General features: G+C 40.7%; 2 protein-coding genes across 5 annotated transcripts; one reads left to right on the top strand and one right to left on the bottom strand.

Annotated features, from left to right (window-relative positions):
• Positions 1–44: 44 nt before the first annotated feature.
• On the top strand, positions 45–5,550 carry LOC143122788 (alpha-N-acetylgalactosaminide alpha-2,6-sialyltransferase 6-like). 3 transcript variants are annotated; one of them, XR_012986760.1, is made up of 7 exons: positions 46–276; positions 781–848; positions 1,396–1,593; positions 1,968–2,377; positions 2,741–2,848; positions 3,648–4,067; positions 4,966–5,550. XR_012986760.1 is itself a non-coding variant. In XM_076283669.1 (6 exons), the coding sequence occupies exons 2-6, from the start codon at positions 817–819 to the stop codon at positions 3,829–3,831; spliced, it is 858 nt and encodes a 285-aa protein (XP_076139784.1). In that variant the 5' UTR covers positions 45–276; positions 781–816; the 3' UTR covers positions 3,832–5,550. The 3 variants fall into 3 exon arrangements, 2 of the variants coding, with proteins under 2 accessions (XP_076139784.1, XP_076139783.1); XM_076283669.1 differs by having other exon boundaries at positions 45–276; positions 1,470–1,593; positions 3,648–5,550; XM_076283668.1 differs by having other exon boundaries at positions 3,648–5,550.
• A 3,268-nt stretch (positions 5,551–8,818) lies between these two features.
• Positions 8,819–16,470, bottom strand: tor1 (torsin family 1). 2 transcript variants are annotated; one of them, XM_076283670.1, is made up of 5 exons: positions 16,143–16,470; positions 11,918–12,183; positions 10,642–10,817; positions 9,828–9,955; positions 8,819–9,609 (listed from the first exon to the last, which is right to left on the bottom strand). In XM_076283670.1, exons 1-5 carry the CDS (start codon positions 16,333–16,335, stop codon positions 9,365–9,367), a joined length of 1,008 nt encoding a protein of 335 aa, XP_076139785.1. In that variant the 5' UTR covers positions 16,336–16,470; the 3' UTR covers positions 8,819–9,364. The 2 variants fall into 2 exon arrangements, with proteins under 2 accessions (XP_076139785.1, XP_076139786.1); XM_076283671.1 differs by lacking the exon at positions 16,143–16,470 and adding an exon at positions 12,676–13,005.
• Positions 16,471–21,103: the final 4,633 nt, after the last annotated feature.

A 21,103-nucleotide genomic window follows, 5' to 3' on the forward strand; every position in this document is an offset into this window, starting at 1 on the left:
CAAGTTTAGTCTCTACTCCAATACCGACTCCTAAATTAGTGAGAGCCACTCCTGCAATTTTCCAGTAGTTTTATTAAACCGGTGCACTAGTGTCTCAGATTCACCAATGTTATTTCTCTGCATTTTAATACACCGCAGTGTGGCTTCATCATGATGACGCAGACATCTCTCGAGCCCAACCACGCAGATGCAGAGAGACGTGAAGCAGCTTCCCTGATGTAGCCTGCAGAAGCTCCAAGTATCCTCTGCAGAAGAGGGATTTGTCAGTATGTCGGGGTAAGTCAGATAATTATTAACGTAATCGGATAAACTCCGTTATCCGATATCTTAGCAGCCTTGATCTCGACGTTGAGTACAGATGCGGCGGCCATGTCAAGCCCACGAAATTATGATAGCCCAGCCATCCAGCTTCTCGCGCATTATTCATGTTTTGCCACCCATGTTGCTTGCTGTTCCTTAAGTATTTAACGGTGATGAACGACGATTGCAGTAATGGACATATTTATCTCCGATAATGAAATCATATTTTGTAAACAATTTGTCGTATAGCGGCATGGTTATTCGGTCTAGTCTCCGCTTTCATATTAGGGCCTGTCATATGATGGATTCTAAAGCACGGTCTTTCGGTGTCCTATTGACCATCATGCCGAAATAAGAAGAATACCATCATCACACGAGGTGCATGTTTTGAAGCTGATGCGATCTGTAAACGCTATCAGTTTTGTTTTTACGCCGTCATAACCACATACTAATTCTCGTCTCTCTCTCTCGCTGAAACAGGGAAGAAGATATGAAAATGTGATTGCACCCTCTCTAATGGAACTATGGGATTTATTTTGGTTGAAAAGGTGGGGATTTTAAAACTGTTACTTGCTAATGTATGAGAGTATGCCTGTTATATTTCAGCTGGGTTGTGGTTATTAGGCCAGCCTGTTTGACTTAATTCTAATCACCTCTTGACTCTTGATTTGTAAAACATTTATAACGAAAGTTTAAAATGTCTGAGCTGTTTTTTGCAGATATTTTGAACTGAGGAATTCAATTAGATAAGTAGACATAATGTGGCAGTATTGCTCAGTCTGCATCTTATGGCATTACTGGATACCTGCCATCAGAACTGTGGCAGCTAATTAACACACACATATGCCAAACTTCAAACAGCACTGAGAGTAGGAGACAACCTAGTTGAAAACAAAATTTAGAAAGATAGTGTAGTTAACAGCAACACCAAACTATGGCTCTCGTATGAGTGGTGCTAGGTTATTGTTGAATTGTATAGAGAGAACATTTTCAACACACATGCTGGTTTGAACTGGTTTGTAACTCAACACAGCTTTAGGGTAATGCACCACTGAACACATCCCTGTGCTTGTTTGACTGTTTCCATGGTAACAGCCAGGGCATCAGAGTCAGCGGATGGTGGTCTTCGGTGCCATCTTCCTCCTCACAACACTGCTCATCCTCTACAGCTCCAACAGCGGAAACCAGCTGTACAGTGCTGTCGGAGGAGGGAACTATCATTACGTGTCCAAAAACACAAATCTGAAAAGATGGGCCACAAGAGATGCATATGTCCCGGTCTTTGGAAACAAGGTGAATTTCAGGCGTGTGGAGATCAGAGACATAGGGAGTGCTCAAAATGAGTACTTGAAATTATGGACATGAAAGAATGTTTATACTTACAGTGCTTGCTAGTTAGTAGTTACATATCTATAAACCTCCCTATGGTTTTGTATTACAAGATTCAAGAATTATTGCTATTGCAATATGCTAATCTGATCTTTACCTGGCTTAGTTCTTAACTTTGACATAAATGTTCATCTGTCATCCCCACTATGGGATATGTGCTGTACATCACCTATCCATGTGTGCAAATACAATTATGTTACTTCCTTTGTATGCCTGTGTGTGCTGTGTGTATTTGTGTGTGTGTGTGTGTGTATGTGTTTGTGTGAATGTATCTGCAGACGCTCTTGCTGCGCTGTGGCCAGTGTGCCCTGGTGACGAGTTCCAGCCACGTGCTGGGCAGCGGTGTGGGTCCTGAGATTGACAGTTCTGAGTGTGTGATCCGCATGAATGATGCTCCCACCTCTGGCTTTGAGAAGGATGTGGGGAACCGAACTACCCTGCGTGTGGTGGCACATTCCAGCGTGTTCCGTGTGGTGCGCAGGCCCACTGAGTTCCTCAACTTGTCCGCTGACATGTCTATCATCTTCTGGGGCCCACCGACCAAGATTGGGAAGGAGGCGAAGGGCACTCTGTTCCGGCTCATCCAGAGGGTTAGTGCCACCTACAGGAATGTCTCGTTCTACACCATCACCCCCAGCAAGATGAAGAAGTTTGACTCGCTGTTCCAGAGGGAAACTGGCCGAGACAGGTAGTGGAGTGCAACCTCTCACTTTCAAATCAGAAATATTTCACATTATTTCTTAATATTATTTAAAATATTATATTAGCTCTTTATGTTTAGCTCAATTCTTGTAAACATGATCATATGCAGAATATTATTTTTATACGGCTCATCACAATGCTGTGGAAAGGGACTGTCGGGACTTTTTTTCCAATAACGACCAACGGATAATACAATATTCCTTACCTGTAATTGTGTTGGATGGATGTCCTCAACTGAAAGGAAAAACACTGCATCTGCTGCACTGTCTGATATTTGTGAGAGAGGTGGAAGGCTTTCTTGTAATTGTCTTTTCTTTCCTGCTTGTCTGTCTGTACTGCGCTGCCACAGAGAGAAGTCTCGCTCCTGGCTCAGCACCGGCTGGTTCACCATGGTGATCGCCATTGAGCTGTGTGACAATATTAAAGTCTATGGAATGGTGCCACCCAGTTACTGTGGGTAAGGAGACATCCCCAACCTGAAGACAATCTGTGCTGTTCTGTTCAATTTATCTGTGCTGTTCTGTTCAATTTACATTTTCAGTTTACGTTTAGATATACAATTGCTTTGTGTTTGCTTACAACATCATCTAAGGGAAGAAGATTGTGTTTCAGTGTTAGGTACTGATCTATTTTGTGTGAAGCAGCAGTAACAAGTGCCCAGACCCTACATTTGAATGTGGGTCTGGCTCGCCAGGCTAGTAACAAGTGTCAGTGAAATACAATAATAATTCATTGATGGGTCAGAGTATGCCAGAAATGATGCCAGCCAGGTTTCCTTGAAGTGGCATTAATGAGCATTGCTTACATGCCAAAAGCTGATTCAAAATCATCATGAACTAGTGCCATCTTTCTTGCGCAATGCACTCTACTGTATGTCTGTTGTTGAATCATGAAAAGATAAACCCTCATTTCCTACATCCACTTCCATTTGCTGGAGGGATTGCCATTTTACTGAGAAGTTGTGGTAGTCTGAGAGTGTGTTTTTGTGTGTGTGTGTGTGTGTGTGTGTGACAGAGAGAGAGAGAGAGAGACAGAGAGAGAGAGAGCAGAATTGCCAAAGGGTGTAGCAACGGGAAGCAGCTTGTTTATGTGGAAGTGGACTATGATGCAGGTTGTGTGGAAAACAGAAAAGATAACAAGGTTGAGTTTTGCACGGCCCAAACTCGGCCCTCCACTGAGGCTGCTTCATGTGAATATTAATATATCTGCCCTGTTCGATTTTAATTGACGGCAACACTTTGATGTTTGCATTCCAGACGGAAACAGCCAAAGCGCATGCCGTATCACTACTACAAGCCCCGTGGGGCTGACGAATGTGCCATGTACCTGCAGAATGAGAAGGGTCGTCGTGGAAACCACCACCGCTTCATCACCGAAAAACAGGTGTTTTCACGCTGGGCCAAGCTCTACAATATCACTTTCTCCAACCCCACCTGGTAAAAACATAAAACTGGAACCAACTGGATGGCAGGATGTGTTTGGAGCAGAATTTGAATGAATGTCTCTGAGGGTTATATAGAGTGACACAGAAGAGATACATACTACCAAACAGAGCTTTCACTGCAGTAACAGGCCTCCCTCCTGTGAGTAGAGGTGTATGAGGTGCTTTCAGATTCAGGCCGGGAGGATCTGTGGCAGCTCATAGAGACTTTTCCTAAAAATCTGACACTTTCAGGGTGAGTAAGCTTCACACTTTTCAAATCCACTTTGAATGACCATTAATCCATCTAAACAACAACTAAAACCCTAGGGAAAAAAAAAACATCAACATTGCGGTCACCTAGTTTTATAGATTGAAATTAGGTACTGTGAAAGAATGTGCTGCCCCCCTCTTAATGAGGACTGTAAACGTGTTTTGTAAATTAATGAAATGCTAATTGAATGATTTAAATATGTATTTTTACATGTTTGTAATATTTCTCTTCACTCTGCCAAATCATGACTGCTGTAGAAGCAAAAAAAAAAGGAAATCTTGACCATTACGTCGCTGTGAATTTTCTGACCCTTGTAAGTGTTTTTTAGCTGACCAGCTATTTCAAGTACACAGTTCTGTGTCAAACCCAGGTTTGTCCCGAAGCCACTTACTTGAAATAGGCCTCAAGATGTCTGCTGGGCTTGTATGCATCGTTGTTCGATGTTACCTAGGCGATACTGTAATGGAATGTTGCTGCAGCACTGATGCTGGCATCCTGAATGACTGTAGCCTCAGAGTAACGCACATTTAAACCTTCGTGATTCAGTATTAAGGTCACCTGGTTGGTACTCCGTGTGTTTCTACTATGCTTGTTCCTTGATATCAGACTTTAGAGACACCTCTGGCATGCATCAGCAGAGCATTTGTTTGCAATGCCTTCAGAAACACTTTTGTTAAGAACCATGATGGTGGCAGAGTTCATGGTGGGATAACTACTGTGGGACATTTTAGAGGGAAGAGAGACAAGGGTGGCAAATGATCGTATGGTTATACAGAGAATTGCTGTGTAATTCTACTATTGGCTGGAATGTATACCTTTAGCATTGCTGTAAACAAAATTCTCTTTCTGCACATTAAATGATGATGTCACCCCCTTACAGTATACTACAACTGGCCCCTATGCTGGACTTCAACTAAGATTCACTGCCACCAAAACGGAAATAATTGATGAGAGAAAAATGGAAAAGTATGAAAGTAGCCCCCAAAGCTCTAGCTGGTATGTCTTGTTTGGAACCTCTGCCACACCCTTGGAAAAAGACATTTTAGCCACGGCACCATTCATTTTCCATCACCACATTAATCTCTCAAGAGTATGCTAGCATCCCTGAGTAACAAGAAACAAACAACACAAGCCAGACAACCAAAAAAAAAGATGAACAGATGTCAGTGTTATGTCATTCTATCTGTTTCTGAGTCAGTTCAGGCTACAGGTCTGCAACTTATTTTGCCTGCTAGAAAAGTGGAAAAGTATTATGATTATAGACATGCTCTGGAGGGAACACACTGGCAGAACTGTGAACTGACTTGACTTGTCCAATGGAATGGATTGGAGCCTTCGTGCCGTCTACTTAAGCCTGCTAAGAAGAATGTAAACTTGGTTTTCATCACTGACTTTTGCTGTATTGTTTTCCCATAGATGAAACTATTGGAATGTTCTGTGGTACATCTGATCAAATAACACTTGTTTAAAAACCAAACCCCTTGTTCATGCATTTTCTTTGCTTTGTGGATGTGAAACTACATCAAGGAATTCATGGTTCCCCTTTTAAACACATACTTGTCTTTCAAGTGTATTTCTGCACAAAACTGCTCACATGAAGTGGAAAAAATAGCCGTCCCTTCTATTCTCTAGCTGAATCGCGGTTGCAGCACCGCTTGAGTCGTACCTGAGACGTGGATATGGCAGAGGCACTGTGGCTGCTGTAACCTTGTAACCTGTTAACGTGGGTGCCGAAATGAAAATCAACACGCAACAGAGCCGTTCTGCAGAGGCAACGCAGGCAATGTGTGCAAGTCATATGAGAGTATGGACGTTATCTTACATTATGCAATTTTCCTTTCCAATCACACAAAGTATCACTCTGTTTAATGATGTTACCGGTGTGTAAAAAATACCATCAAAAAGCATTAAGTAAATACCTTGAAATGTTACATGGCAATAGTGTTTACCACAGATTAGTGTTGTCACGATACCAAAATTATGACTTCGATACGATACCTGCCATAAATATCACGATGCTCGATACTGAAACGATACTACGGCGAAATCCTAAGATATCTGGAAAAGAAAGGACTCATACCTCCTCCAAGTGTATTGAGTCATTTGTGTTGAATTCGGTGCACTTTTGTAGTGTGCAGATCAATTCTGGGTTCTAAACTTCCTACATAATTATTATTTTTATAGTCAGTAAAATAGTAGGCCTACTTTGTGTGATTAAGTCCTTTATTTTTTGTTATAGTTCATTTACATTGTGTTGTGTTTTGCCAATAAAGTAGCTTTAAATAACCAAACTAGGCTAGATCAAGGTCAGTGTTTAAATTACTGCATGCAAATCACTTCTAATCTTTAGGCCATCTGATGTACAGTATAGGCTTCCTTAGGCCTTCCCGTGTTCATGGGATTTCTTTGGCAGTTGCAAAGGGAAAATGTGAGGATAGTCTTCTTTGCGCCCAGTGTACCTTCCTTCATCAATGAATTTGACGAGACATAACGAGCTGTAATCATTTTGACGAGACATAACGAGCTGTAATCATAGGGTGCTAACGTGATGAAAGCGCGTACGACGTTCCAACCACTCAGGTCTTCGTCAGATAGGCCTACACCATTACCTGTTGCAATATGTCTGTGTGCATTCCTACATTAACTTACGTCTATTTCTTTGATAACATGATTTGCTACCACGTAACAATAACCCGCTATTATTATTAGGACTCAACACGCTTTGGTGGTATTATATGCTGTGGGCTTTAATTAGCGCATTTCGGGTAGCCTATCCTACATCTGGGCAATACTTATTGAACAAATTGCAGTCTACATGCCATGATAAATATTAACAGTAGTACTGACCGAACATGAAATAGATTGTTTACAAGTTATCGTAATGTTATTCTGGCGTGAACATTGCGCTTTCATCACGTTAGCACCCTATGATTACAGCTCGTTATGTCTCGTCAAAATGATTACAGCTCGTTATGTCTCGTCAAATTCATTGATGAAGGAAGGTTCGCGTTTATCCCAGAGAACCAATCTCGTTCCACTTAGGCTAGACTAAAACAGAAGAGAAGAACTTGGCACTAACCATGTAGTCGTGTTTTCTATAGCATATTCGTTAACCTGTCGTTCTTTAAACAAAAATGTCATGCGTAGCCTACTGCTTTTAAATGACTTTGAAACATATTTCACAAACGGGCCTCTGTGTACCTGATGGCTTGCCTTCACTATTCGTGATGTATCCGAAATAGTTGCAGATTTCACTTCACCTTTTGTTTTATCCACAAGGCCGAGGACGGTCGGCAAAGAACTACTGTATGTTGACGTTGGCTGCGCACTCACTCACTCAGAGCTGCCTGCTTGACACGCCCACTTGCCTAGATGCGTGCAAGGAGCAGTGAGAGCAGCAGTGGAGGTAGGGCAGATAACACACACAGATTGTTAATTTTAATAAAGTATCGATTCTAAAAACGTCGGAAATCGTATCGTTTTTTGCGTGAAGGCATCGTGATACCTTTTTAGTATCGATACACCGTGCAACACTACCACAGATAAGAACAAGGACCTGACACTATTATTCATAATAATTATTTCATAATTCATTGTTTATAAGCCTTTCATTCGGATACCAGTATAAGTATAGTATAAGTAAGTATATATACTCTTTTGATCCCGCGAGGGAAATTTGGTCTCTGCATTTATCCCAATCCGTGAATTAGTGAAACACACTCAGCACACAGTGAACACAGTGAGGTGAAGCACACACTAATCCCGGGGCAGTGATCTGCCTGCAACAACAGTGGCACTCGGGGAGCAGTGAGGGGTTAGATGCCTTGCACAAGAGCACTTCAGCCGCTGGTCGGGGCTCGAACCGGCAACCCTCCGGTTACAGGTCCAGAGTGCTAACCAGTGGGCCACGGCTGCCCCCTGTAGATAGACCTATTTAAACACAATTGAAATTATTTGAATGTCCCACCTTGATCAGAACTTTTCAATATTATTGTTAAAAATGAATATCGGCTAATTTATCATTAATCGTAATAGAAATCGGTATTGTTCTTTAAAAACTATCAGTCGGGCTTTAATACCTTGCAAACACATTTTCATCTAATTTCATCTAATCTAAGTTAAAAATGCAACCAAGTTGAAAAATATTGGATTCTCTAAGGAAACCCTTACCAAACAGACAAAAGACTGCTACACATTTGGAAGAGAGGCAATAAGCCTGAGATGTCAAACCAACTATGCAAGGCACACATAGGGTATCAATATATCAGTAAGAGTTTGTTATATTTTTCTTTCTTTCACAGAGGAATAAAGAGGAATTAGATTTTTGCTCCCGTATACCAAATTTCAGACAATAATCCACGATACAGTGGAAGCTTCTAAAAAGAATGCCTGGGCACATTGATTTCTCAGTTAGAAACTTATTCAATCCACTCCCCTTGCCAGATTATGATTTTCATAATGAGTCATGATCAGAATATAATAAATTTAGCCACAGGCCTTAACAGTACACTGTGTGTACCAACATGATCTGACTGTGTCCCTTGAATTTAATAGTAAGTAGGGGGTCATGAATTTTCATTGATCATGAAAAATGTGTGATTTCTGCCCTACACAGAAATATGTGTCACATGAATGTTACCTAAACAACTCAGCATGTAGCACTGTGGCCAAGAAACCTTAACTTCCAAGAGAACATGTAAAGCTATTAAAAAAAACTAAGTAAAAAGGCAAACTTGTTACATCCAACCCATTTTAATCAAAGACGATCAAAAGTTGAATTGGGTGTGTAGTTTTAGTGTAAATCTGTAGAAGCTGATCCCCATCCATAAAGATGGAATAGGAGTCCTCATTGACAGAAGCATAGAAAAGATCACAGTTATTTGTACATTTAGTGCAGTGAGCACACCTTTCAAGAGATTCTCTATTGAAGGACACTGTGATGGCTGAGGTGCACCTGATTCCTTCCTTGGCAATTCACTCAATCATCTTAAGGACCCATCACTCTTTTTTTAAATCATGTTTCCACATACATACATACATACATACATACACACATACATTCAGTCTGGACCAACACCCTGCTTTCTGATTCTGACACAAGTGTTGCAGTTAAAACGTTTAAAAATGTTCCTGTGTGTCCAGTGATATCACTAAGCGCCCAACATCCAACATACTGTAGGAACAGTATGACCGGGAGAAGGGACAATATGCCCCCCCACATGCCCTTTAGACAAAAAGTCACTTCTTAAAACAAATTCCTCCCTGCAAGTCTGCAGCCGTTAAATGTAGTAATCCAGTCGGCTGGAGATCACTTTGCAGCCCTGTGTGGCAAAGACGCGCTCTTCTTTGGGGAAGTAGTTCAGATCTTTGGCCATCTGCTCCACCACGTCCCGGTCCGGCTCCATGTCTCTTGCGGCCATCTCAGCAAGGCCACACTGAACCACGTGCTTGAGCTCCAGGGGCAGGAAAGGCACAAAGACATCCACCAGGTTCTTGTCAATCAAACTGGCATGCCAGAAACCACCTAGGAGAACACAAGGCAATATATTAGATGGACAAGTCAAGAGATCCTCCAACTTACAAATCTAGCTTAAAAAGTGGCAAATTGGTACATAGTGTTGCAAGAGAACAGACAGACGCAATCTAACTGAACAAACACATATTTTGAATGCATCACTTTAGAGTGGACACTTTCAATTCACTCTGCACTACTTATTCAATGAAATAAGTGTAACAACATACTCTGTTTGTTGTTAAAGACAGCGAGAGTGACTGCCATCTCCAAATCCTTCAGCTTGATTTCTTCTCTGTCTCGACCCGCATTCCAGAAGTTCAGGGCCACCTCGGCAATCTTCTCCCCCCCTGCATTACTGTATGCACACATAGACAAACGGTGCAAACATTCAGCACTTGAGCAAGGATCCATGTTGATGTACCAGTTGGTCAAAAAACAAACAAAAAAAATCAAGCCAACCAAATAAAAAAGAAAAGAAAAATATGATTGACTGTACTTTTGCCCAAAAGATAGTAAAAGATTATGGAGGAAATGCTTGAAGTCCCATCTTAAATCTATACATGCATACTGCCTTGACTGGTAGAGGATTGTTCTGCATGTCCTTGTCACCTAATTTCCTGAATGCCATTGTGCACCAATTGGCTAGTTGTTAGAGAACACAAGAGCTTGGCTTTAAAGTGCTGTGTTAGCTTTTCAAAAGCTATTCAATTAAAGCTGCAGTGAAATCTGAGCTCTAGGTGACAAGCTTCAATAGTGGTTTCCCTAAATGAATATGATGATGCCATTTTAATATAAAAATGGATAAATAATAACTCAGTCAGCTCTTAATATTTCTAATAGTGTACTTCAACAGAAACGGTCTCTTCACAGCATACCAAGCTGTACTTATATATATTTGAACAGATCATGCCCTCTCAGGATTTGAGGTAAGATCAGACCGGCACAACAAGATAACTGTTTAAAGTACAGCTCTCGCATGGGTGAAATGTTGAGGCAAAACAAAACAACAAAACTGAACAGAACAAGAGAAGTTCAACACACCTGAGGAAAATGAAGATGGCCTGTCTATAAGAAACCCCATCCAGATTTTCATAGTAGTCCAAGTATGGCTTGATGCTGTCGATAAGGCCAGCTTGCATTTTGTCCATCTCATCAAAGATGAACATGGAGCGTGGACACTTTGTGACATTCCCTTTAACCCACATTTGTAGCTGCTCCTGTCCAAGAGAACATTTCCATGAACTTGGTAAATACAATTGAACATGAATGTCAGAAGACACTGCCAGCACAAGTACAGTTAGACTCATACATTTTTGAAACCATGCTAATGTTGACTAAAAAGAGGAATATAAAATCATCCTTTGGAAATTGATCTTAATGCCTTAAGTAAAAAAAAAATGAGGAAATGTCCAACCTTTTAAGGACACCAATTTTTATGTAAAAATGTGCATATTTTGATTTTTAAAGGCCAGTTACTTTAAGGATCCAGGGTATTATGCATCCTAATAAAGTTCCCTTGGCCTTTGGAATTAAAATAGCCCAACATCACATACCCTTCACCATAACTAGAGATTGGCATGGTTTTTATTTCAGTTAGCCTAATAGCTGGTTTGATTTGCATTGAGAGATTATCTTATGGAAAGTACCCCATGCCAATCGTGAGATATGGTGAAGGGTATCTGTGATGTGGGGCTATTTTAATTCCATACGCCAAGGGACCTTTATCAGGATCCATAGTATCCTGGATCCATGAAATAACTGGCCTTTAAAACTAAATATCTGCCTACCTCTATGGGAGTGGATACTGTTTTTAGAATTGATTTAGATTAAGTGTTATTTAGTATAATTTGTATTTCAGTATATTCTTTATCTTCTACTGTCCTTATTGCTTAGTTGTATATTTTAGATTATATACTTTTAATTACTTTTTTCTGCTGTTAGTGAATGTGTGTGTGTGATGTCTGTATGCTACTGAGACCTTGAATTTCCCCTGGGGATCAATAAAGTATCTATCTATCTATCTATCTATCTATCTATCTATCTAACATAGGGGTGCAATATTTATGACCCCTGTATTTTAAGGATGAGCATTTATTTATGTATGATACATTATTCATTCACAAAGAAAACTGGTGTCCTTAAAGGTTGTATATTTCCTAATTTTTCTACTTAAAGCATTAAGATCAATTTCCAAAAGATTACTTTATATTCCTCTTTTTAGTCAACTTTAGCATAGGCTCAAAAACGTATTAGCTTAACTGTATGTTGTGGCATTTGCAGATGTTGGCTTAGTTCAGTGCATGCTTGACACCCTTACTTTGTACGTTTCCAGATGCTTCGGGTGGGGGAAATGTGCTGTGGCTGTGAACAAATGCACAAATCCGCTCTTCATGCCATTGTGGTAGATGCTCTCGGCGATCAGCTGGCTCACAAAGTTCTTCCCAGTGCCTGTCCAGCCATGCAGAGAGAGGACCAGGGGTTTCTTGGGGTTGGGGTTTTTCATGTATCCAGTCACCGTTTTCAGGATGACGTGGGACGCCACATGCTGACCAAAGAGCTTTCTGTCCAAGGCCAACTCCAGATCTGTGTGAAAACAATATCACATCACCTCAGATACTTTGGTTCAGTAAATGTCTAGGAGAACATACAAAGAGGCTAATGATTCAAACTAACCCCCTGTCACATTTTAATTTAGGAAATGCCTGCATTCATATATTGAACATGATCTTAATTATGAAACTAATTACCAAATTTAGGGGGAGTTAATGGCCCATTAATATTACTTTTAAGATTAACAGGTAATGCAATAACGCCGTTTAGTAGCCCATGTTGGATTTAGCTTTTCTTCTTTCACAATTTCAGGATGACTCAACTTTCGATACAGGTTGGTTGAAAGAGAACGCAGTCTGAATGCAGCACTTTATTTCAGAAGAAATGAACGAAACTGAAACAAATATTGCACTTTGACTCGTGCATTGCACCGTGGCATTCAGCGCCGAACCAATAATACACTGTGCAATCTCTACAAAACTCAACTGTTAAGAGTTCACTTTTTACAGTTTCGTATGAACTTACTAGAGGAGTTGAATCTGATCCAGGTCTCATCGCACGTTTCGTACAGAATTTTATACAACTTATTTCCAAGGTAACAGGCCCCGGCTCCAAAAAAGGCTGTGGTTGTTATTGGCTCGAATGAATCTACAATGCAACTGGTTATCAAAATATAACGCAGAAGTGTCACGCACATGGGTCCCATTTTATGAATAGTGAAATCATTTATGCCTATATCTAACCATAGACAGTAAAATAAATCTAACCAAAGCAAATATACTAACGTTAGCTACTAGCAGAGCCCGATCTCTGCTACTAGCTAACAACAGGATTGTGCATGATGACCAACGTCAACTCCGCCGCTTGGGTCACTTCCTTGTTACGTATATTTAAAGCGACAGTGACGATTTTTAAACCATCAAAAGCCAATGATATTTACCCTATGTATTTACCCATGTATTTACCTTCTATGTATTTACCCATAAGAATGACTACGCCTATATTAATCGTTTCTCAGATATGAGTGTTAAATTCTTCATGTAAGATAGTAGGCTAGCCTATGACAAAAGTAAAAATGTCACTTCTTGACACAGGGCATGCAAAACGTTCCACCTGAGATATTACAAAAAGTAGACCTGCTCTTTATCTCAAAAGCAGCCTAAATCTGTACTTAAATGATGCAACTAAGTAAACCTAATGAATTACTTTATGTTTCTGTTACCTTAGGAAAAATCTGGCATTTATATAGAAAGAACTTTATCTGTAATTGACAAGATGTCCATATTAGAACCTTCTTTATAATCCTCTAGAAAACTGTGCAACCTTTCTTTCAATGTGTTATGCAAAAGGAAATGAAATAACATTTTTAGAACTGTTGCCTACAGATGAAATGATGGGGGAGTGTCAGCATGGAGATAAGCAATATACACAACTCTGACAATAGGATGAAGTGCATGTGAGAGATGAAGAAGAGTTTCCTACATTGCCCAACTTCAAAAAAAACTACAACGCATGTCATTACTGACTGTTATAAAATCAGATGATGCTGTTCACACCTTGGATAATCTTATCAACTCCAGAGGTGATGTGATTGAGAAAATGGCAGAAACCCTCTATATTGAAATAGGCCAAAAAGACATGAGCAGATTACCCGCATTGAAAAAACCAGTGGAGAGAAGTGAGGAGACTGCCTTGAAATGTAGGAATCATGTTTTTGACTCGAAACATTGTGGTCAGAGATGGAATTTAGGCTCTACGGCGTTTCAGAATCTGAGGAGAATGATGGGGTGATATCAGAAATAGGCAACTTAAAGGAACAGTCAGCGATTGTGCAGGAAGTCATGTTTTTTGTGTTGATATTTATATTTAAATGTATTAGCAGACGCTTTTGTCCAAAGCAACATACATTATATTTTAACCAAGGACCAAACAAAACACGCCAGAGAGGTAGCTCACCCCTACCTTCATTATTCCCAGAAAATGTCCACGCAAGGTTTCATTTTTGTTTGGGGGACGGGCTGCCCCTAACAAACTACTGTTTGTTTTTCAGTTTTTGGAACCTGGGCTGCCTACAGAGACAGGGTTTTCTTACTGTGTGCTCACATAATGTGCAGCTGGTGGTCATGAGGAGATGATTGCTGAATGTGACAAAAAAATGTATGGCCTTGAATGCGTACGATCGCTGACTGCACCTTTAAGTAAAAATAAATAGTAACTAAAGATTTATTAGCACCAGAAATCTTCATAGAACTTTACTGTAGACTCGAGTTTAAGGGTGTACATGTCTTGGTTTGATAGGCTGCACAAAGTCAATCTGGGGAGTGCTACTGCATTTCTGCATCAAGAATCCACAAAAATAAATGGCCCAGATTGTAGAGCATTCAAAATGACACCAACAAAACATGGAGGCCAGCTGCATATTTGGGATAAAGGGGTTTTAAATTGCATGCTGCCACAAGTGCCCATTTATGGCAGGGGGGATGGAACAGTGCCAAGAGCAAGCAGATGTTCAACAAGACTATCACCATTTCTCTTGAAGGAAATGAAGGAAAACACTGGCATCCAGGGTTGACCCTTTTCAACCTCCTTCAGGACCTGGATTTCATTTCACATCTGGCTCTTGCTACATGCAGGAAATAAGATAGGCCTCAAAGTCAACAGGTAGAAGACCAAGGTAAATGATAAGTACCATTGTCATGCCAATGACACTGAGAGAGATGTGACAGAATTCTAAGACGCATTATTGATTCATTGAACAGGTGGCACTGAACTGGTGAGGATCAGTGAGGACAGGCAAAGCCAGAGCAGTCTGTGGAATGCCACAAAGATACCCAGAAGGACAAAAAGATAAGGATCCTGAACTCCAGTGGTTTCATGGAGCAGAAACCTGACATACTACCAAACACCTCATCAGACGAAAAATAGGCATACCAGTGACAACAACATGACGACACTGTTGTGGAGTGTTACGTAAAAAAGAGTGACTCCCACACTGAAACTACATTATTGACTGCATGGGACTACCTGCAATGAATGGTGAGATGATGGCCAAAAAGTTCATGGTGCAGACCTGTAGTGGAGGAGATGACCCAGACCAAAGTCCTTTTAGGCAAGTCCCTCCACTCGGCAGTCATATGGCAACGCTTTTTGGGCACTCGTCGGGCATCCATTTCGGCAGAAATGCGCGTGCGCAAGGCTTCACGACACCAATCTTGCTCCAGCGGCGAGATCACAGCACATGATTGGCACGATGTCTTCACAACACACCATATGATTGGCTCAATGTATTCACATCACCTCACATGACTGGCTCAATGTATTCACATGTCAACGTTTTGCCGAGGAAGGGGTGTGATATGTGTAGCCCCATGCATTTCTATGGAGGATTTTTTTAGTGCTGTGTCTCCTCATTAGAAAGTCTCTGCCCAGACTGAATACAACTGGTTTGGTTCAACACAGCCAAATGGACATTGATTATCAGTGGTCTGTGCTCTATCCAAGAGAGAAAAGGCATCAGTAGGCCTTCACTACAGCCACATAGCCTAATATATGCATAAGCATAAATATGTGGTTGAAGATGTGCTTAGTGTGTAGTAGCCTAAGGAGTAATGATGTTGAGCCCCGTGACACTGAAGGGCATGTGAACACCTGGTATTAGTTTTATATTTGGCAACAGCACTGTGCATTCTATCTAATCCTATAATCAGTTCTGATTAATTGCACCAAAACGGGTGGGTAAAAGTAAAGCACAAATGGTCTCTAGCGTCCAAGCCCATGTATATACATGTAATACTAATGCATGTAACACTGTTTCAACATTCAGCATGTAATACTGATTCAACATTCAAAGAAGTAGTCTTTAATGTTGCAGAAGACCGGATTTCCTCTGCCTTCAATTTCAGGAACCTCTGTCGCGTCGCAGACAGCACAATGTATTCTTCAGTACAATTAGCAAAACAATCAATGTATGTACCAGGAACCAAAGGACTCACGTGTTTTATTGAAGGAGATCCACTCTGGTCGACAGCATTCATGGAAATAGTAAAACAAATTTGGATAACTGGCAAGAAAGCCAGTGATCGCTGCTGCCATACCCACGGCTATGCCAGTACTGATGGGCTCGACCGCAACTGTTAGCGACACGTTTAAAAATAGCCATAGCGTGAACGCTAAGTATACTCTCATTTTGATTATGACTATCCCAATAAAAGGTGCTATCTAAAAAAAACACCTGTAACTACTGGAGAAGTCTCTCAAACGGACACTGCTCCTTAGAGCATGCTCTTCTACTGATTTCCTAATGCGAGTATTTACTGTCTGTATCAGGTCTGTATTCATGTGGCGCGCATGGCTATGACGTCAAGTGTTAAAGTTCATATTTTGGAAATGGTTCAAAGGTTATATCTGGTTATATCCAGAGGCAGAGAATGTCTAATAAGGGCCAGAGGTTAAATTGGGCCGGAGCGCAGCTCCGCCTCCTCAGGTCCACAACACACTCTGCTGGAGCTCAGCTCCGTCTCCTTCAGCACCAAATATTATTATTCCACTAGAATTATTTTTCATCTCCTGGCAAATACATGGCAAATGAGACTGAATAATTAGCAAGACTAGCCTAATATTGAACTTCCGTGGCCCAGTAAAATCTCAAGTTCAGGTTTAATTTCTCGCGGTGTACTCGTCACACAGATATCACGTGAACGAGCGGAATCTAAGCTGTCCAATGATATTAACGCCAAGTGGCTGTGATCAATGGTTCGCGAGAAACTTAACATTGAACTTGTTATGAAATGTAGACCTAGTCATATTTGCATTCTGCACACATCTCTGCACAAACTATTCACTCAACACAAGGCGAACCGTATATCACAATAAGCAGCAGACCTTGCCGAATACGAGGATATAACGCATACATCTGTAGGCTACAACAAGCGGTTCCCGAGTAATCCGTTTTTTTAAATTGCAATACATTTCTACATTGTCTCCAACTTTGGGCCCAAATTATAATGTATTCTCATCTAAACTATTTAGCATACAGTATGTCAGTAGAAACGTTTCTGTAAATTGCTTAGCCAGAGTATCCAACCATCATGTGTGTTATATTCCCAGATGCTATAATATAGCCTAATATAATATAATATAATGCTTCCTAATGCCATGAATGCAAAAACATGAGGGAAAAAATCATGAGACGCAAATATTTTTTTCTTGATATAAAGGCTGACATAAGACATATTGCATTTAAGACAAATATTATCACATCTACTTTCCCAGATATGGGTAGCCCAGACTGTCCTGAAAAAAAGGAAGATATAGCATGTATAGATGCCCATTACAATGACCAATATAACTCAATAACTAGATGTACCGCAGAGCGGTACAAAATATGACCGCCGCCCAGTCCAGCACATTTTTTCCACAAAAATAAATCACGCTGAAAGGCCTATATGATTCTAACTGTCTCACTAAATTGCATTATCCACACTCAATTCTCACTGATATCTGCTAGACAACAAGTACCAAAACATGATTAGTTCATAGATTTCACATGTAAAATTAATTTTATACAACCCCACCTCCATCTTGCCTGTTCATAATTCTGAGAAATTCTTGAATTGTGTGCATGTACATGTTTATGTTATGCGTGTGTGTGTGTGTGTGTGTGTGTGTGTGCGTGCTTGTGTGTGTGCCTGCGTATGTGCCTGTGCATGCAAGCGTACATATGTCTACTGTGTGAGTATGTGTCATACGTATGATTACTGTGAATGTATGTGTGTGTGTGTGTGTGTGTATCTGTTTGTGCACATGTGTGCACATGAAATGGGCAAACATACGGAAAAAAATGGTCATCCTAGGCCCTACAGTTCTCAAGATATTCACAGAGAACTGTGTCTGCCCTACCCATCTTTCGGGGGGTCCAGTCCAGCGGGGGGGCTACAGATCAAAACGAAAAATTACGGTTCCATGCTATCCATGTGGGGGTACATGCCCACCAAGTTTTGTGTACCCCGGTCTTTCAGTGTCCCGGGAATCCTTGTTGGTGTACGTCACTAAATGTACACATAAATTATTTTATTGTAAGGCCCCCCATGAACGAAAGTACACAAAACTTGGCATGCATTCGGAGGGTGTCATAATGATCCTACACTTTTAATTTCGTGCAGTTTTGACCTTGTCAGCCAGAGATATTGTGATGAAAACACCTAATTTTTTGCTTTTTAATTTTTAACTAGGTGGCGCTATACATAAAATAAGTGGTAATGGGATGGGTTGACATGCCCCCTTAAGACCAACATACATAAAAAAGGTGGACCTCCTAGGCCCTACGGCAGGGGTCGGCAATTACGTTTGGACCCGGGCCAATTTTTTTTCAGACAATGGCATCGCGGGCCATAGCTTTTGTAATGGGGGGGGGGGGGGTGTTATAGGCCTACTATTTAAATTATTAATCTAACTTTTAAAATGCATTTAATTTAATTCCATTAAAAACGTTTATTTGCTTATGTGCGCTGTTTTATGCCGCCTGCTGCATCTCCTGTCGTCTCTCATGAAACAGGCGACTTGCCTAGCAACTTGCCGTAACTAATGTGTACAAATATTATTCTTTTGGATGACGTGTAAATGATTAGCTGAACATTGCTATATGCTAGTTATCGATGCAAAATGTCGTTGTCAAAAGCCTTGAAAAGAAAAATTGATTCAGAATGCAGGACCTACAAAGAAGAATGGAAGCAGAGGTATGTGTTGAGCCTGCCTGCATTTATTAATGCCAAGCCTATTAATTTAACTAAACATAAGCTATTTTTGACCTTGCCCACTGGAAGAGGGAGACAGGACACTTTTGTTTTGTTTTTTGCACAAGATTACGCGCTCGCGTGCCAATACCGTTCCGACCTGTGCGCCATGGATAACTGCAAGGATGTTCCACCTGTTGTTTTGTCACTTTAGTAGGACTATCATCTATACCTCAATAAATGTTCTGAAATTGATGGGATTGCTGTAGGCCTTTTTTTCTTTTTAAAAACATGGGGTTAAAATTATTTATTTAAACAGCAAATTAACGTCATCTCGCCGGCCAGATAGAATAGATGGCGGGCCAAAATTGGCCCGCGGGCCACTATTTGCCGACCCCTGCCCTACGGTTATCGAGATATTCACAGAAAACTGTCTCCGGCCACCTACAGGCCAGTTGGTGTATAGTAACATAAATTAATTTATTGTTTAACTAGGTGGCGCTATACATGAAATGAGTGGTTATGGAATGGGTTGACATGGCCCCTTGAGATCAACATACAAAAAAATGGTCCTCCTAAACCCTACGGTTTTCGATATATTCACAGAAAACTGTGTCTGCCCTACCCTCCTTTCGGGGGGTCCAGTCCAGCGGGGGGGCTACAGATCAAAACGAAAAACGATGGTTCCATGCTATCCATGTGGGGTTACATGCCCACCAAGTTTTGTGTACCCCAGTCTTTCAGTGTCCCGGGAATCATTGACAGAAATTTGGGCATGCGAAAAAGAAAATAAAAAAAAATAAAAAAAATAAAAAATCTGACTAAACCTATATGGCCGCCGCTTCGCTGCGCGGCGGTCATAATCAATATGACTAGCTTAAGCCTTAGATTAACTAGCTGAACAACACAGGTTGTTTTGCTACAGGCTACTGCATAATTTCATGGAGTGCTGAAATGGACACTATTTTTGACCTATTTTTGAAAATATGCTTTGTGGTTGTGAATTTATTGCAGTATCATAACTATTCTGTGTGTGCATGGTTAAAACTCTGAACCGCAAAATACTTTAGGCTACAGCACAAATATTTCCATCCATATATTTTATAATAATTTTATATAATATTATGTAATTATTAAGTCTAACCTCTGAATTTCTTTTGAAAGTGCACCAGATTGATGCATTTAAACGTTAAAATATAAAAAAAATTCTTACGGGGGAGCACCCCTGATCTATAACGATGAAACGGACCATGGAAGATGTTTTGAGGGGCGGTAGAGATTGAAGATGTAAACCTAGAACTGTGCAGAATCAGTCATTTTGAAGTAGGCCATAGAAATATGCATTTAGTAGAAAAAACCTAAAGAGAGGCACAACATTAAAGGTAAAAATAACAATAAAGTAGGCCAGGGATGGATTACTGCACGGGCCTACCGGGCCCAGGGGCCCAAGGGGTCAGGGGGCCCTTAAGCCCAAGCCTTTGCACGGAATCATTGCCTCAATATCAACAAATCAGGATAGGCTATGAATCTGATTGAATTTAGTATTGGCCATCCCCAAAATGCACCAGATTACAGGAAATCACCCCCCCCCCCCCCCCCAACAATAGTAGTCCTACCTTACATTAATACTGGAAAAAGAGCCCATTTGGTGTAAAAACAAATTGTCATTTTACGGCGCGATTTTGAATGATGACCATTCACCGTAAATAAGGGCTCCCCCTCCTTACAAAAGCCAATTTAACCACTGGTTATATCCAATGATCTTATTCACTGATGGCAGAGCCCGTCTACTTATTAGACATTCTCTGCTGATGGTATCTAATAAGAAACGATTTAAATTCGCATTACACAACTCAACCATCTAATCACAAGGCAATCAAGCACCACGCGCAACAATTAGATTGTCGATTTGTTTTAGATTTCAGTCTTCAGACTTCACTACTCTTTCATGCCCCCCACCCCCTTTGTTATTTGCAGCCTATTTAATCTTTAGGCCTATATTCTTAGTCTGAAGATAGAAACACATAGTGTAAATAACACAATATTTATCTATAAATGCCAAAAACGTCTGCCTGTGTGTGTTTGTGTGCCGCATATCTGTCGAACCGTTGGTCCAATTGATTTCAAACTTGGCAGGTGTCTTGCTATGAGGACTAAGTGTAGTGCCAAGTTTGAGGTTTGAAAAAGAAATGTAAATATATGTAAAATATATCGGTAAAATA

The sequence above is a fragment of the Alosa pseudoharengus genome, unplaced genomic scaffold (genome assembly GCF_046254945.1).
Source record: "Alosa pseudoharengus isolate Yale_2024_CS ecotype anadromous, Long Island Sound unplaced genomic scaffold, YU_APseudo_1.1 YU_APseudo_1.1_scf_14, whole genome shotgun sequence".
Classification (NCBI taxonomy): Eukaryota; Metazoa; Chordata; class Actinopteri; order Clupeiformes; family Clupeidae; genus Alosa; species Alosa pseudoharengus.

What these genes read in the sequence shown, in the direction of transcription:
- LOC143122788 (XM_076283668.1), top strand. Translation starts at nt 825, where the DNA reads ATGGGATTTATTTTGGTTGAAAAG. An exon ending in TCCCGGTCTTTGGAAACAAG is followed by an intron (nt 1,594 to 1,967) that starts GTGAATTTCAGG and finishes ATGTATCTGCAG; the next exon opens with ACGCTCTTGCTGCGCTGTGG. An exon ending in GTGCCACCCAGTTACTGTGG is followed by an intron (nt 2,849 to 3,647) that starts GTAAGGAGACAT and finishes TTTGCATTCCAG; the next exon opens with ACGGAAACAGCCAAAGCGCA.
- tor1 (XM_076283670.1), bottom strand. Translation starts at nt 16,335, where the DNA reads ATGAGAGTATACTTAGCGTTCACGCTATGGCTATTTTTAAACGTGTCG. An exon ending in GATCTCCTTCAATAAAACAC is followed by an intron (nt 12,184 to 16,142) that starts GTGAGTCCTTTG and finishes GTTTTCACACAG; the next exon opens with ATCTGGAGTTGGCCTTGGAC. An exon ending in GCCATCTTCATTTTCCTCAG is followed by an intron (nt 9,956 to 10,641) that starts GTGTGTTGAACT and finishes GTGTGCATACAG; the next exon opens with TAATGCAGGGGGGGAGAAGA.